This window comes from Rhipicephalus microplus, chromosome X (genome assembly GCF_043290135.1).
Source record: "Rhipicephalus microplus isolate Deutch F79 chromosome X, USDA_Rmic, whole genome shotgun sequence".
Lineage (NCBI taxonomy): Eukaryota > Metazoa > Arthropoda > Arachnida > Ixodida > Ixodidae > Rhipicephalus > Rhipicephalus microplus.
This window is the reverse complement of record NC_134710.1, coordinates 195,120,811-195,139,118: the sequence shown is the minus strand read 5'-3', so window position 1 is coordinate 195,139,118 and position 18,308 is coordinate 195,120,811. Positions and strand designations below refer to the sequence as shown.

The following is an 18,308-nucleotide window of genomic DNA, read 5'->3' as shown; positions in this document are numbered from 1 at the left end:
ATGCCCTCCTGTACGTTGCATAATTACCCTCTGCATTGTTTGCTGTATAAAAGTCTTCGTTTTTTATGTCTGGTTCATAGAAATTTTTTTTTGCAGAAGTCAGTAATGGCACCATTCATTTTCCAAAATATTGAAAAAGTATTCTATTTGATTCAAACTTAGATTTCATTATTTGAATTCAATTCAAAGTTAAAAATTTGATATTAACACACCTATATCAAAAAGCTTCCTTGAGTCTACTGCTTCTTGTCATTACTACTTTTTTTGATGTGCAGGTGAAACAAAAAGTTGAGCAGTACTGAAAAAACAAATCAATTAAATTTTATTGTGCTGGAAACAAAAGCTTTGATAAATGCTGATTCTCATACATTAAGAGTCTGAAACAACCTTCATTACTGTTAAAGAGTGAACTTTGAACATGTAAAACCCTATCGACCATTCCTGGGCCACATGAGCAGCATGGTGTCTCTCATCACATCATGGTTGTGAGATGTTAAACTCCATCAATTATAATATGATCAGTACGTTAAAATGTGTATCGTGCAGTGTTGTCTCCTCACGTTTAAATAACTCTTATACAGAATGTTCATAAAGACGTAGGCATTGTGAGAAAGGAGAAGTTTAATATATATTTAACTGCCGAAAATCACCTTTGAGGTTGCCTTACTATGTATTACTTTCTGTAATGTGTTGTTGCTCTCAGTAAAGCTTCGACTTTATTATTTTTCTTTATAGTTTGGGGAGCATAACTGCCGTATCCTTAAGCCTCCTGTGTTCTTTTGTGCTGTTTCAGGCTGGTGGCTTATTGCCTCGGTCATACTTGCTGTTGAAACATACAAGTCATTTTACCCTATCATGCTTTTACTCCCTGCACTGCTGTACCTGTATGAGGTAAGTAAATGGAAGGTATATATCAAGTTAATCCATTACCAGCATGACATAATTTAGTGGGCTCGTATTAGAACATCCATATGGGTAGGAATTTATCAGCATTCGTAACCTTGTAGTGTTCCAACAGGGGGAAGTGTATGACATCACAAGTCCATAATAGGAACTGAGAGGGGAGTGGTTGGTGTGATGTCATACCTTGGCAGGCAAAAGCAGTATAGATTGTGCAATGTCACATTTTAATCTTCACTGCTAGACCATTGGGGAAGAGAGCAAAATCCAGTTGTGAGGGAATTTGCAGATTGTGTCTGGTAAGTCTGGTGCTTGGAAGGTTCAGACTTGCCTTGAGAAGGCACACACCTTGAGTACAGTTCGAAATCAATGCATTGCCTTTGCTAAAAGGTACTAAAATTCATGTTGAGGAATGTTACCAATAAAAGGCTAAAGTGATCCGACAGAAAGTGCACTCCAAATCGGAAGAAACTTGTAAGGCTCATTTGGCTATAGCAGTTAAAAAAATGCACTGAAAAAGTGCTGCAGAACCAGAGGAGGAATGCCAACATCAGTTCCCAAGGGAGGCTAACGCCCTATAGTGGTGCTCACTAATTTGGTTTGTTGCAAGAGGGGCACTGAATGCTAAATAATTTCTATGGACTTATTGGTACTTGTGAACACATCTAAATATCAATATTATTGGTGAGAGCACTTTATTTTTCGGGATATAAAAGTAAATATACATAATAAAATGCAACTCTAGCGAAGCATTCTGGTACTAGCCTGAGGCTCTACCTCTAAGTGCTGTGAGCATCAGATTTAATAATGGGAGTCGTAAACACCTCATGGCCATCATGTTTAAGAGGCCATGATTGAGGTGATGTGGGTAATTGAAGTCTTGACACCTGTGTGCTACCTTCTCATCAGCTTAATTAATGTGTAGGGCTTTGCTGGATCTTGAAACTTGCTCTGCATGTTAGTAAGGAAAAACGCCTTGTGAATGTGATGTCAGCTCATTTTCTGGCAGCTTTTTTGTATTGTAAGCATATTTTTGGCAAGAAATTGTAGTACCAACATTTGGGCGATGAAAAGCAGGAATGGTGTATGCCATGCTAGTTTTCACTGATGGGGGAGTGATTTAGATTGTTTGAAAAGTTTTTGGACCTTCCAAATGTTTTTTATTTGCAGCATTCTTTTTGCACAAAGGCAGGGTTGTGAGTTTCCTGGAATGGTACTCCATCAATGCCCGCCGTTTTAATATTTGCTTTAAGCGTCCTTTACAGGCTCGCAAGGAGTTACTGCTGATTCATTTAAGCTAATTGGTCAACCAGTAGTTTTTTTTTTGTTTCAACATTCTCATTTTTGGTCACTGTAATATTGTTGTACCGAAAGGGAAATGAAAACAAGTCTACCTTAGTTCCTTTCTTTTCACTGTTAGCATATTCTCTCAATGAGCAGAGAAATGCTAAATGCTATATATCCAACCTCAACCAATACGTTCATGTGGGAGAACAACAGTCCGGCTGCCTTCCAGTGACATTTGGCGTTCCGCAGGGGAGCGTACTCGGCCCCCTACTGTTTTTGGTCTGCATAAACGACATTGGCAATGTAATTAGCACCCCTGTACAAATTCGTCTATTTGCGAACGATTGTGTTTTGTTTAGAGAAGTAACCTGCATTAGTGACCAATGCGACCTTAATACTAACTTGGGCAATGTCTCAAAATGGTGTGAACAGTGGGGAATGCTTCTTAATGCAAATAAATGTGTGTATCTCCGTCTAACGTGCAAAAAAGTCCCCTTAGACTGCACATACAATTTAACTGAAGCACCTTTGCTTAAAGTAGCCTCCTATAAATACTTAGGTGTAACGTTAACGAGTACCTTATCGTGGAATATACACATAAATAACATTTGCTCTGCTGCTTTCCAGAAATTATGCCTTCTCCGCCACAAAACTCAAGACTGCCCCCCCCCCCCCCCCCCGCCTAGTGTTAAACTCCTGTCCTACTTTTCCTTAATTTGGCCAAAACATGGGTATGCCTCCATAGTTTTGGATCCCCACACAAAAATTAACATTCAAAACAAACCTAGAAAGAATTGAAAGGAAAGCAGTGCAGTTTATTTATAGTAAATTTAACTCAACCGATTCCTCCACTGCACTACTAACTGCAAGTAGTATTGAATTATTACAAACTTGGAGAAAAAATTGTCGTCTAGAGTTTCTTTCCGACATAGTAAACCACAGGCTATCCTTGGACACTGCAGCGTACGTTTTCCCCTTGTTAAGCAGACCCACTCTGCACCACTATTCTCATTCCCTAATGCCATTCTTTGCAAGGACTGGCACTTTTCACTACTCATTTTTTCCACAAACTATAGCTGATTGCAATAAACTGAAGCATTCCCTGAACGTCCTTGACCATTTGTGCAAATACTGTTTTTCGTTTGTTACTTCCTTATAATTGTATCAGCCCCGCCGCAGTGGTCTAGTGGCTAAGGTACTCGGCTGCTGACCCGCAGGTTGCGGGTTCGATTCCTGGCTGCGGCGGCTGCATTTCCGATGGAGGCGGAAATGTTGTAGAAGCGGAAATGTTGTGTGCTCAGATTTGGGTGCACGTTAAAGAACCCCAGGTGGTCGAAATTTCCGGAGCCCTCCACTACGGCGTCTCTCATAATCATATGGTGGTTTTGGGACGTTAAACCCCACAAATCAATCAATTATAATTGTATCATGACCAAGTTGTTTTTTTTCTTTCGTCTTACAACCAAAATTATTTTCTAAAAAAAACTTTGTAAACTTGTTCTCTGTTATTGTTATGTGTGTATGTATTTTGCTCACTCTGCTTGGACTTTTTGTCCGCAGTATTTTATAAATGAATAAATACAAAAATGCAGAAGTATTGTTTTTTATTGCATTTGTTCCATGCTGTATCACCCTTAGGTGAAAAGAAGTGCTTGTAGTCATCGGCAAGCCAGCCTTTTAGTATCAGCTGTTGTCATCACCTTCTTGGTCACTCTGGGAGGGCTCCTGTATGGATCATACCTGGTCACTGGCTCCTGGCAGTTTCTCCACTCTACCTATGGCTGCATGTAAGATTTTTTGTGTAGCATGTTTGCTTCTTTAGCTTTGCCTGAGTGGTAATCTACATGCTATCCTATGGTTGAAACCAATGGGTCTAGGGCATGTGGCAATATTCTCAAAACTTGTCTATATATATATATATATATATATATATATATATATATATATATATATATATATATATAGTGAAACATTCATTTTGAGAACCTGATAATGCAGTTTTTCTCGGCTTCTTGCAATTATATGAACTAGCTAATGACATTAAGGTCTTGTTAATTTAGATATGTTTGTCTGCAGCCTGTTTTTTTTCAAGTGATTCTCAGAGTGCACTATGCACAAAGCACCACTGATTGGTGATGCTAAAAACTGAAGTGGTGATAGCATTCTAAATAAACAAAGCAGTGCAATTTCAGAATTTTTTGGTGCTGTGATAGAAAATTTTCATGCACGAGGCAGCTGGCTTCAGTCAAAGGCTAACCATCTCTATTAGGTCAGCCAGCTTGAAACTGCTTCAAAATGATAAATGCACCAAATCGGTCTAAAACTAAATTTAGTCTGCTCCGAGCTGCTCTTGAATTCTTTTTTACTTCCTCCAAAAATTGCTTCAAAGTGGCTTTGGGCAGTCCCATCTTTGAATGCAGCAAAATTTAACTATGACACACAGCTGTCTATTATAACAGAATGCAGTCAACAAAATAATGAGAAATTTCCAGCAGGCTAGAGTATCTGTACTGTGGCATTTAATGCATAAGATCTGACACTGTAACAGCATATTCATGCTTTTATTGTGTTGAGGAGGAGGAGGAAGGAAGGAGGAAGGACAGGGAGGAGGTTTTGTGAAGTGTCAGTATACCCGGCTGTAGCAACTGCATTTTCAATGAGGCAAAAATGTTTTAGACCCGTTTACTTATATTTAGGTGCACGTTAAAAAACCTCAGGTGATCAAAATTTCTAGAGCCCTCCACTACGGCGTCTCTCATAATTACATGGTGGTTTTGGGATGTTAAATCCCAGATATTATTAAAGTGTCATTTAACTGAGGCAGGAGTAACATAATAGTTGACATAAGTATCCCAGCATATAGTTAGTGTTGTTAATAATATTTTCAATGTGCACTGTCTAGTTAGATTACACTATATAATAAAACCAAAGTTATATATAAAAAAGAATGGTATCTAAGTAAACCCTGTTTGAGAGATGAAAGGGTAGAATCTTAGTGTCCCAGGTGCATTGCGTAACTTTGTATTGTTTGAAATTTTGCTTGCGGACACTTGTTTGCACCATACTCGGCGACAGCTTTTCTTGACAGCACTGTGGAAGCTATAGAGCCGAACCGCCTGCATACGCGCGCGCCAGGAAATAGTACCTATTTTATTTTCTGATTCTAATAGCTACTTGGCCCGAATAAATAAAACTTTCTTCATTATAAGGATAGAACAAGTATGGGACGCTGTTCATGGAAAAGAAGTTATCGTGCGCCCTAGTTTTTTTTCTTTTTTATTTCTTGGACGGCACCACGTTTTCCGCACGCCGGCTGCGTTTGCTGCTTGCTCTTGCAGCGGCGAGCACAGCATCGGCCATGGAAAAGCTGCTCATCGTTGGGACGCGCCGTCTTTTATACATCACGCATCGAACTTTCCAGCCTTATCACTGGTGGCCGCGCAAACTCTGAAATAAGCTTCACTGTTCGCGGCTTGCGCGCAATCTTAACAACGATCTACAACAATTGTGAGGCTTCTCGAACACTGAGGCGCAGTTTGCGCCGATCATTGCTGACAGCCTTTGAGGGCGTAAACCGAATACAGCAAAACTGAAACAAGACAGGCCCGTGGCCGGATCGTGCCGCAACCGGCCTTCCATTTCGCCTGTACCAGGGCTCAATACCGTAAACGTTAACATTCGATCACGTGTGGCGTGTACCCGTATATACTGGGCTGAACACGGAACCTAAACTTCACTATTATAAAGGCTAAATAATGCTGGGAAAACGTTCTGAACAACGGAAAATTTTATATGTACCAGTATATAAACAGCACAGTAACTAGCTTCATGTATGCACTCTCATCAAAGTTTAACTCTGACGTTCCCATTTTGCATGCATACATTTTGCTAAACACACTAGCGCAGCGAGCAAGCGAAAACTGAAACTGGAACCGAAATCGGCTGCAAGCTGCCGGACTACTTGCGTAGTAACACAAATGTGCGGAGGCCCCGCCTCCGTAGCCTTCGCTCCAATGTCAAGAAAAGCTGTCGCCGAGTATAAGCTTATCCTACGAGCATGGTCAGATAGAACATAACACTTTTCCACACTTAAACACACAAAGGGCACCCGAGCTATGTTCATTGACTCTTCGATGCAACACGGAAGAAGCACCACAGACAGATTGTCAACACAAGTTTGGATTTATTAACCCCCAGGGTATAGCTCGGTGCATCAATAATGCTTGCAGGCAAAGGAAGGCTGACCACAAGACCAATGGAGTATATGTGCCTGCTGTGCTACAGGCTAACAGTACTTATTGGTACTATGAACACAAAATTTCATGTAACCAACTCGCTGCAGGCATGTGAACACCCCTCTGTGACAATTGAGGAATCAGTGGAAGAATGCTTGTGTGTGTGCAGTAGGGACATCACGTAGAGGTCAACCAGGGTGCATTCGAGTGATGTGGGCCCATGTGGGGGTTCACCATCTGGAGGGAGTATCTCGGTTTGCATGGTAAAATGAATCTTGCACTGTAGTTGTGTTTTCCACGTTGCGGCTGGGGTTGTGGTTTTTAGCGACCGGGCTAGCTCGGGCCCAGCGCAATGCATAAAAGGTGTACTGACACCAATTTTTGAAGCCTGGTTTACTCTGCGAAAGAGATGGCTCTGAGCAAGTGTGAAGCAGAATAAATACAGATGAGGTATTTTATTTTGATATTAAAGTGAGTTTTCGCATGGTGAAATCACTGATACTGACGCTAGCGTGACACTACATTGTTTAAATTCTGGTGACTTCACGTGCCAGTATGACTAGTCGTGATGATGTCAGACACCAAAACATATCAAATGCCTACTTGCACGTCGCTGAAAGCATTCAAAATGGCCACTTGTGCATTTTTAACGGAGTGATGCAGCAGTGCAGCTTTGGAAATGTCATGGTATCTTGCATGAGCACATCATGAGTGAGAAGCTTACACTGTGTTGTGGCTTCAGAGACATGGTAGGATATGAAACTAGCTTTTAGAATATGATGTAAATAATTTTTCTGGGTGCTCTCATTCTTGCCGGTGCATTTTCTAGGCTTTTGAGAACTTGGTCTTTCATTTGACACAAAGAAGTAACTTATGAAAATTTTCTTGTCAGTACCCTTTTAACTGGGAGATAAGACAACAGCACACACTTTGAATGCCATAGAATCCATTAGCCATATTTTGCAGCAGTTAAATATTGCAGTTGGTCAGATCGGAATGTGTGAATGCGATCGAATCCACATTTAATTAAATATTGTGTCTCTTGAACAATTATAATATCTTCCTGAATATATTTTCTTTTTATAAAATATTTATATATAAAGTTACCTATATGTAGAACTCTATAGTGATTCCCTGCAGATGCGATCTGTATGGGTTCGGCTGTATCACTATCAGTGTTTACTTCATGAAACATTATGCAATTTTCAGCAAAAATAAAGATGTCGGAATAAGTAATGAAAGGAAAATTACTAATGTAAAATAAGCATAGCTGGGTTTTTAAGATGAATCGCTGATACTGGAATATACCGTATTTACTCGATTCTACCGTGCCCTCGACTGTAACGCGCACTCGGCTTCACGACGAAAAAAAAAAAGTAAGACATCGATTGCAACGCGCACCGATTTTTCTCGCTGGCCCGCGCGATCACACTACTCGGGAAAACGACTCCTTTCGGGAGCGTCTTCCGTTTAAATATGAGGTACGGGGGAAGCTTGTGTCTATCTGACATGTATCAAAGCATTGCCGTCACTCTTGTTTTACCGTGGCCCGATGTCAGCATGCGAACTTGCTTTGCCCCCTTCTTCTCGATGGTTGTGGTGCCAGGCATGTCGAAGTAAAGAGGCGTCTAATCGGTATTCCCGATTTTCCCAAGCAGGTAGCCGTTGTTGTGCCGCAAGTTTAGGACGAACCTCTGAAAACTGTGAAGCTTTTCTTCGTACTCCTCCGACAAGTTTTGGCCCATGCCCGTTCACTTTCGGAGGGAAAAGCCTTTCCTCTTTATAAAGTTATTTAGCCAGCACCTGCTCGCTTTGAACTGGCTCCGCGTTAGCCCTTTTTCTAAAGCTAACTGCATAGCCCGCACTTGGAGCAGTTCTGTCATCACGGGCCGCTGTGCCGCTCGCTGCTCAAGCACATACTCGGCGAGCAGCTCTTCAATTTGCGGAAACCGACCCTGCTGTGGTCCACTGAAGCCTTTGCGTGAACATTTGCTGTCGACATTCTTCTGCTTTTGTTTCCGCCAGTCCCACACGCACGTTTCGGGAACTCTGAACGACTGCGATGTGGCCCGATTTCTGTCTGTTTCGGCACACGCGATGACTTTTCTTTTAGAAGCGGCATCGTGTTGCACTCGTCGAGTTTTTGGAGTCGGTCCTTTCATGCCGTCGATGCTAATGAAATACAAGATGACGAACTCCTCAGCATACGAACGAAGTGCCGCACATGGGAAACACATAGGCAGAAATGGCCGACGCGCCATGCCGAAGCACGTTGGGAGCGGCCATTTCGGAAATGCCAATGGCAATAGAATGACCGTATTCATTTTTTTTTTCGCACTCGATTTTAACGCGCATGCGATTTATCAACTCGCTTAACCGAAAAAAAGGTGCGCGTTAGATTCGAGGAATTATGGTACATTAGTAAAAAAGGATACCATTAGCACTTATTATAAACTAGCAAAAAGGAAGTACCGTATTTTTTTGCATACAACCCACCCCTGCATATAACTCGTACCCCTTTGTTTAGCTGTGCAAAAGGAAAAACGTGCCTAGAGTTGCACGCCTGTATAAGAGACACTGATGTAAGAGACAAATGGGTATAAGAGACACCAGTGTGCCTACATTGAATTGGAGTTGATAAGAAAAGCCATACGTACGTGGTATCCTGGTTATGAGAGACATGTCATACAAAAGACAACAATTGCTGCCGAGTGCATCTCTCTTATAACGGGGTTCAACTGTATAGTCCCTGCATCTTATCCACATCCCTTTTTTAGGCAGATTTTCCCCATTTTTTTTTGTGCAGGTTATATTTAAGAAAATTAACTTGAAAAGGCTAGGACCATTCATTAAGAATAGGGTGAAATTTATGTATGAATACCAGAAACCATGAGTATGTCTTATGGAAGTAATGCTGTAACCAAGTAGCTTTATGTGAGCCATTTTAAAAGCCATGTAGCTTTGTATTTCTTTCTGATATAGTCTAGTGTACTGAATTGCAAAGTTAGTAGAGAAAAGAAACGTTTGAAGCCGTTCCTATGTAGGTGAGCTAGTGTTTGAAGAATGTTCCCGGAGCATATCTTGTGAGAATCAATATTATTATACATACATTTTTAAAATTGTTGTTGACCCACAAAGGTGATCCCATTAATATATAGCACATGAGTACTTTATATAACGAACAAAGACATTGAAGGAAGGTAGATAATTTACAGAATATAACTACAACTCCAGACTAGTTTGAGGAAAGACAAATGCACGCAGAATCTCTCTTGGGAGTTGTCCAAGTGATGTGTGAGCATACATTCGTGTTGTGCACTTCCCCAGAATGTTGTCTGCAGGACAACATGGACTTGGTATCTTTCGTGTTCTTTCTAGCGTTCATCAGCATCTGGAGTGGCCTCATGGCACGTACATCCTGTGTAGGTTGTAAATATGAGCCGCACTCATGGAATAAGACACTGTCACACCGTTGTGGAACAAATGTGTACTTTTATTAGCTGCCCTTACAACAACAACTCGCGAGCTGAATCTAACATATAACTATAGTAACACTCTAAATAACTTGATACATAATGCCAGTACAATATTTGGATAACATTACACACAAAAACAACATTACAAACACAAGCAACATAACACATATACAAAGTACTGTGAATGTGGAGTTGTCGATATTCAGCTCACCATGAGGGGCCCACAGGAAGCGAGCTGTAGTATGGACCCCATAGACCCACTGTGGAACATGTTCGTTCATGCATGCTGCCAAACCCCAGAGAGACTCGCTGCTGCTTCCTGTGTGCGCGCCTAACCTCTCTCCCGCCAGCAGCGCCACCACTCTAACCCCGCCCCATGCTAGCACAGTGACACTTTTCTCACGGTGGCTGTTAAAGGGCTTTTACACCACCCAGAGGTCGAAATGTAATTGTGTTCGGGAAGTTATACATAAGTCTACAATGAACACGTAGCCATGAAAACTTTTCGAAACGGTGCCATAATAACAGAGTTAGACGTGTTGTATGATTGAAGTGCGGCGATTGCTCCTTTCACTCTTTTCTTTGCTGCCCTCTGCTGGTCTCCTCTTCCAAAGCCACTTTGCCCTCCTTGCCAAGTGCCCCTCCCAACCTCGCATGACATACGTCATTGCTGACGTGCTGTTCGAAACACCGTCTAATTCCGGTTACCACGACTCAACTTTGTGCTTGTTGGCTAACTACTGTTGCTGTGCCGGCCCCTGCTCCTATGAATCGTGTTGGTATGGACCCTTTGTTGTGTGCACGCTTTCAAAGAACCACCAACATGATGGATCCATGCGATTATACTTTGTGCCCGAGCACCTCTGCACGAGATGAGGATCTGCCGCCACCGCAACATGACAGCATGGCGAACAACAAGGAGTGCGGGCAGCTGCTTGCTGACTAACCGGAAGTCATAGGTTCTTGTTCGATCATTGGCAGCATAACTTGCACTCAGCATCACAGATTCAACTTTGTGACATCACACAGCCTACTGGTGGCCAAAAGGGCTTGGAGGGGAGAAGGGGTTGTTTGTTAAAAGTTCTGGTGTGCCCGTGGCTTGTAGCGCTGCCATGTGTGGCATCATTGATTGTAATGGCTTTCTGCACATGATGTGCGTGCTTACTTGAAATATTTGAATAAACATTGGAGGTGGTTTAGGGGCCCTTTCAAGCCAACTGCAACTAATCTGCGAGATGCACATGTGCCATGAGGTGCAGATGAACTTGCGGGGAGGAGAGGAGGGGATAGCACCTCTACACTTGTGACCACCGAAACACATGTTTGGCACAACAAATTTTTAGAAGTTGGAATTTCCTTGCTGGGCAGAATTCTCAGCATTGGCTTTGAATTTCGTTTTGCAGACTTTTATTCCTCTGCCATGAACTTCAACATAAGTTGTAGAAAGTGTTCTTCTACATTTGTTTTGCTCTGCGTGTGCAACACATTCATATGGTTCAGATACTATTCACATTTTGCAAATGTGCTAGTGTAGCCCATTGGTTAAAACTCGCTTTTGGCACTTAGGAGCTTGGGTTCGAACTCGCCCCCCCCCCCCACCCCCGAATTTTGATTTGATGGCATATAAAAGAGTTATGACACCATAGCAGAGTTTTATAGGCTACTGGTGTCGTGGAAAATGTTGCACAACTTCTTTCACTTCATCCAGGAAGTGCAGTTCCAGAATTTAGGGTTCCTCCAGGTCCTTAAAGGGGTACTGACACAAAATTTTGCCTCCCGCCGTGGTGGTCTAGTGGCTAAGGTACTCAGCTGCTGACTCGCAGGTCGCGGGATCGAATCTCGGCTATGGCGGCTGCATTTTCGATGGAGGTGAAAATTCTGCAGGCCCGTGTACTCAGATTTGGGTGCACGTTTAAGAACCCCAGGTGGTCAAAATTTCTGGAGTCCTCCACTACGGCATCTCTCATAATCATATGGTGGTTTTGGGACGTTAAATTCTACATATTGATTAATCAATGACGTAAAATTTTGCGGTCGAGATAGTTTGCGGGATCGATTCCCATGAACATGTGTATATTATCTGCAAGATATCAACAGCGAATGTAGCTTTTAAGGTATTTTAAATGAATTTTAACGTGAATGATGGAATCAATCGCGCAATTAACACCCTCAAAGCCCCCTACTTTCCACATGTACCCTGCTGCAGCAAGTTATGATCATGTCATAGCCGCCATTTTTTTCTATCGTGTTTGCTCCGGCAGTTTATTTCATACAAAGATGACATCAGCAAGCCCACACTAAACAATGCTACTCGATATTATGTGTCTTAAAAGATTGTCAGTTATGAAGAGAGTCAGCGCTCATGCATACTGTGCTTCCATAACGCGGTATGCAGAGGTGCGTAGTTCCATGTCTTGCTCGCCTCAGTTTCGTTCCACCAAGGCATTGCATTTGCCTGCCGACATCGTAAGCCAGTGCTATCACACTCAAAGTAGTTGACGGCGAAACATTGTTGGTGCATGTGGAAACTGCATGAATGCTAGAATGAGCTGTCACGTGCTAACACGAAGTGAAAGGTGTAGGCCCGTGTGATCAGATTTGGGTGCACTTTAAAGAACCCCAGGCGGTCGAAATTCCCGGAGCCCTCCACTACAGCGTCTCTCATAATCATATGGTGGTTTTGGGACGTTAAACCCCACATATAAATCAATCACGAAGCGAAAGGTAAAGAACATTACTGTGTCGGTGACTCTCTGTTGCTCGCTCGGTCAGGGTTTTTTACTGCTATTGACAAACTTTCACTATGGCCTCCAAGACTGCGTGCCAGCACGAAATCTTGGATGCCTGCTCTGACTGCATCATGCAGCACTACAGACGACGGCACTGCCCTGCTTCGCCAACAGAGAGCATGAAGCGAGAAAGAATATGTGAAAGATATAAGGTGCATTCTTACGCAGCCCAGCAGTTGCCTCAATAACTCACTTGGTAGGGCACCAGGCACTATCCGTCGTTTCCTAAGGGGTCAGAGGTTTGGCACCCAGTGGGAGAACTTTTTCCTGAATGTTTTCCTTTCTCATTTGGTAGCGTCAATTTTACGTCATATCCGTGATGGAAATACATTACTTAAGTCTTGGTGGACCCCGGCATAAAACACTGAAATGTTAAGAAAGTTCTGACAGATCTCACACATTCTTGAAATTGATTTCATGCAATGTAGTCAGTATAGAACTGCTTACACTGCATTTGTTCGCATTAATTTATGCATTACAAGGTTAATTGGCATCTTTGTGTAGTTTGGCTAGTTGTGCGCATATTGGGGTATTCCCATGCCACAGCGACTACACTGATGTGGAATGGATAACATACTGTTAAACGTAACGTTGGCACTCAACTTCCAGTGCACGCATGACTTTTATGAAGCTGATGTGAAACTCCATTTTTTGACTCATTCCTGCGGGGAGGAGCATCACTAGACTGTGTAAGTATATAGGAGTGGTACATTTATAAAGTATGTTACATTATTATAAGGCCGATCGCCAACACTGCAACCTCAGTTCACATTAAAGGGTCACTAAAGTGAAATAATGAATTTGTTTGGAATCATAAATTGCTCTCTCAGAGCTCTAACGTTGTTAATGTTGTCGTCGTTGGCTTATTTACAGATAAGAAAATCTAAGTCGAAGTTTTCTTTCCTAACTGTGCACCGAAATTTCGCCACATGTGACTTCACACAGATTTTAAAGTGTATTTTTAGTATTTAGGTGACATTGGCCAAGCGAAATTCCCTGCAACTTGATATGTTTCAGGAACATACCAAGTCTTGGCCCCTGAGAGGATAATGTACTTCATTTTTACTGATAATAATCTATTTATGACCTAGTAGATGCTGTCAAAAAGTATGAATTTATGATGTTTGATGTGAGAATTACAAAATTGTTCTGCCACGCGCATTTCGTTTTCTCGCTTGCCGAGCCTGTTCTTGCAGTAAGTATGATACTTTGGGAATTTCATACCTGCCAACTCTGCCGATTTGCCTGGGAGACTCCAGACTTCTGAACAGCCCTCCTGATTGGGCGGGTGTGGCCGTACATCTCCCTATGAACAGTTACTCGAAAGGAAAATAACATGACATTGTTTATTAAAATTCTTGGACCTTGCGGAACCAGAACAGCTTGCTGCAGGACCCCCAACACACCTCCTGATGTAAAGGGAAAAGAGGTCGCCACGTTTGTGTGTTACCTTGCTTATTTGTAGCTCAAAATGTTTTATTTATCTCAATGAGGATCTCGCGATAGCATTATGTTGCAGTGCATGCTACGTTAGCCTCACCGTCATATACGATGCTATGCAGTGAAGCGGGCTGTGTGGGGAAAGGCTGCTGTTGGTTGCAGATCGTAGATTTGTTCTACATACTTGTATAGTTACACATGTGTGCTATATCACATGCAGTGGTGTGATCGCTGGCATGCAAAAGCTTTATTGCAGTCACTCAAAAGTTGTGTATTTACGTCAACGAGGCCTTGAAAAGCAAGAAGTAATTTTTTTTAATTTGCCCCCCCCCCCCCCCCCCTCTACCCCCCATTTTACAAATCTCCCAATTTTTGAGGCCCCTGGTTTGGTAGGTATGGAATTTTAAAAGAGTAAATTACTTTTTCGTTTTAAGTTAAAGCTCTCTCTACTGCTTCGAGTTGGCATCAGCTGTGCTTTTCTGCCACAGTGTATCAGCAGCATTTTCGAAACCAAGAAAATATATTTGGCACATTTGTAATACATGGTATCAAAGATATGTTGAGTTTGAATTCGCTTTGTTCTGTTGAACGTTTTTTAAAACTGGTGTCACATTGTGTGCAATATAGCTAAAGTTTAGATTTATGGTATTTTTTTTCTTCTGAATTTTGAGAGAAGTAATTTCAGCGTGCAACTATGTATTTTACTTAAGAACTGGAGCAATATATTGGCCAGAAAGTGTATTGGAGATGCACTTGAACAAAAAATGAAGGAATTCCTTTCTTAGCATAACTACATAACGTGCTTGCATAACTTTTTTTTGTTAGGCCTGATGAGTTATATTGTCACAAAACAGCACTTTATTACAAAGAAGGCCCTCAAGTTCTTTTTTATCCTTTTTTTTTTTTACGACTACAAGAGCAGTGACACTGAGACCAAAAGCTGTGGTTAAGACGCTGTTAATTGAGGGTCAAAGAAGTAGAATGACAAAATTGATGCTTTAGACAGCTGGGAAGTGAAAGAGAACTTGAATGTGCAAGACCTCTGAGAAAAGCTAATGTCTCAGTCTTGGATAGAGTTCACAAATCTTGTGCAGCGATTGTAAATGCACTCATAGGATTCAGTGCATTCAGTTACATCGCATTGATGTGGCTTACCGTGATTCATTTCCGCAATTTATATATGGGCAGAAATTTGGGCGTATCTAAGGTGTTGGTTCTTATTTACACCAGCCGAATAGACAGAAAGAAGCTAAGATGGTTGGTATACCTGAAGACCTAGGACAGAGTCATGGAGCGCAACGCAGCAGGCAGATGCATTGATTGTATACCACACCTAGAAATGAGATCCACCGGAAATTTTTCTTTGCATAGTTCTTGAAGTGTCCCTCTGTGCTGCTTGCATTGGGTCTTTTTGTGCAAGAAATTTAGATAAAGGATTACAACTTAGTGCCCTCATGAGACAATGGAACTGTTGGTGTCCCACTTTTTCAAAGAGGTTTTATGGGTGAATGGGACAGATACGTCCCATTTTTTTCTTGTAGACTAATGGTCATATTTTGATAGAAATTGCTTCATACTTTTTCTAAGCAGGTTATTCAGATATTCAGCAGGCATAATTTTTAATAATATGTCAAAAATTTTAATGAACCCACAGACTGTTGAACAACAACGGTACCACAGCTTATTGGCAACCGTTAATTCATGATCTGTACCACTCGGCTGCTGTTTAAGGTCATTGCAACATGTTTTTAGTGATTTTCTGTTACATTAAAATTGCAAGCTTTAACAAATGATATGTCTTTCTCTTATTTAACCTATGCATAGTGTGTGGTTTCCAATGTCAATTTTCATTGTTCCTTGGTTGATGTAGACTGTTAGTTCCTTGTGGTACGTACATACCTGCTTATACACCATGGGCCATGGTGTGCAGATAGCACCACACGTGATTCGAGTAAAGGGTTTCATGATGTATGTGACATAACGTATGTGACAGGCATGTAAGGTATTCATTTCATGACTTGTGAACTATGTGCATCCTATTCTCACGCAATGTTGTGCAAGCTTTGGTATATACCAACTCAAGGAGACAACCACGAGAGCGCCTGATTTAAGTTTCTGGCTAGATAGCTCAATAGAGATACAGACAGATAGAAGTGGTCAAAGTGGCTTTCATTCTTAAAGAAATACTCCACACTTAAAAGTAAGAAATGAAGTGTGGTTTTGAAGGCTGATCTAAATTACCTCATCGGAATCGGTTAAATTCAGTTATCTGTCTAAAAGGTGAGGAGTCAGACAGGAAAATAGTGTGTGCTTTTGACATATCAGTTAGACTCTAGTACTGTTATCATGTCTATTATCTTAGTTATAGTTAGTAGCATCATAACATTTAAAATTCTCACTAAAACATTTCATGCTTATTTGCAGATGTGCTGTGCCAGACTTGACACCTAACATAGGTGTCTTCTGGTACTTCTTTACTGAAGTTTTTGAACATTTTCGGGTCTTTTTTCTCTGGATCTTCCAACTTAATGCCTTCGTCTATATGGTTCCACTGAGCATTCGTCTAAGGCAAGTCTTTTTAGAGTGTGCATACTTGCATGTTGGCAGTTTAGGACTTCCTTTTTGTAATCTTGATTTCTCTTAGATAACTGTGACACCAAATTTTTATTTGCATTTTTTTCTGACCAACTATACATGCTCTGTTGCAACATGACAAGTAGTTAAACTTACCATAAATAATTGGGTTCAGCTTTGGCCTGAATATAGAAGGGTAGTTAATGTATTGCATCGTGTCAACATTAATCTGAGACAAATGCATGAGGGGATTGCATGGATGCAAAAAAATGTTCAATCATAGTTGTGCCAGTTGTAAAACATATCTGCTGATCACCTACTTGCATTAGAGTGCTGATTCTGCTCTTTGCTAAAACTTTGCATTTATTCATTCACAATATCTTATTTTGGTTTTCAGCTAGATAAGGAGTCGATTCTTAATGAGCAACGTACTGCTAGCCATGTCTTGGTAGAAAGCAGCTAGGCACTGAATAATCAAACACTTGCTCTAGCATTTTCTTTAGTGACTCCAGATTTGCTTATTAGCATTATAAAGACTTGCTTAGCTTTTTAGCGTGACATATTTATGTTGATCTTACAAAGTGCTACAAAGTGCCAGAATATTTAATACATGTGTTCTGTGTAATATTTACCTATGCCACATGTTGAAATAGGAATCAAGCATGCTCCTTGGAGCATGTTTGAAGGCTACTGGCAATTCATCACAGTGTTACAACGATCACAGTACTTGGCTTCTGACTCAAAGGTCACAGGTTCAATCGTTATTGTGGTGGTTGAATTTTCAGAGGAGGTGAGAATGTTAGAGGCCTGATTTAGGTGGTCAAAGCTTTTGGGCCATCCACTACGTTGTGCCTTATAAACATTTCGTGGTTTCGGCACTTAAAGCATCAGCAATTATTATTGAAGGTTACTGGCATCTATCCCACTTGACTGTGAACAGTGTGTACCTCCTTGCTTCTCCGCTAGCTAACTCATTGCCCCCTTTTTTTTTTTTAAATCATGTGACATGGTATTCAGGCACCCTACTCTGTATACTTGTACAGTAAACTCCCGTTAAGATGAACTCTGTTAACAGAAATTCTTGCTTAAGAGAAACAACACGGGAGTGTTTGTTTAGTTTTCCATTGACTCAATGCAAAAAAAATCTGCTGAAGAATAACAGCCTAACAGGACTCTTCTGTTAGGACGAACTCTCGCAGCGACCAATAGTGATGGGGATTCTGCGCAACAAACAATATAGACTTGTCAGGGGCACTCAGGCGAACAAAAGAAAGCAAAAAGAAAGCAAAAAGAAAGCTTCTTGGCGTCAAGACTCAAAGCAAATCGAAATCAAATTACGACGTGGAAAGGAGAAAGCGAGATAAATGGAAAAGAAAGGTCAGTGCATAAAGCTGGTGTCTTTCTCACCCCTGGCCTGTAGGTGGAGAAAAGGCCGGCTTTATTAGCAAAGAAAGCAACAAAAAGCATTCATATTTTCGCATTCTTTTCGCTTTCGTCAGTTCTCCAACAGGAGTACTATAGAGAACAGAAGAACACAAGAGCTTGGCTAGAGGGGAAAATGAAAGAGAAGGGGAAGAAAAAAAAAAGCCAAATAAAAGTGAGAATGG

At 41.3% G+C, this 18,308-nt stretch overlaps 1 protein-coding gene across 1 annotated transcript in view; it reads left to right on the top strand.

Annotated features, from left to right (window-relative positions):
* The window catches only part of PIG-U (phosphatidylinositol glycan anchor biosynthesis class U), a 51,789-nt gene that overhangs the window by 19,513 nt on the left and 13,968 nt on the right, over positions 1–18,308 (top strand). Inside the window, exons 7-9 of the mRNA XM_037428829.2 lie at positions 794–891; positions 3,826–3,974; positions 16,552–16,695. Of these exons, the coding sequence (XP_037284726.2) occupies positions 794–891; positions 3,826–3,974; positions 16,552–16,695 (391 nt within the window). The remainder of the gene's footprint in view (positions 1–793; positions 892–3,825; positions 3,975–16,551; positions 16,696–18,308) is intronic.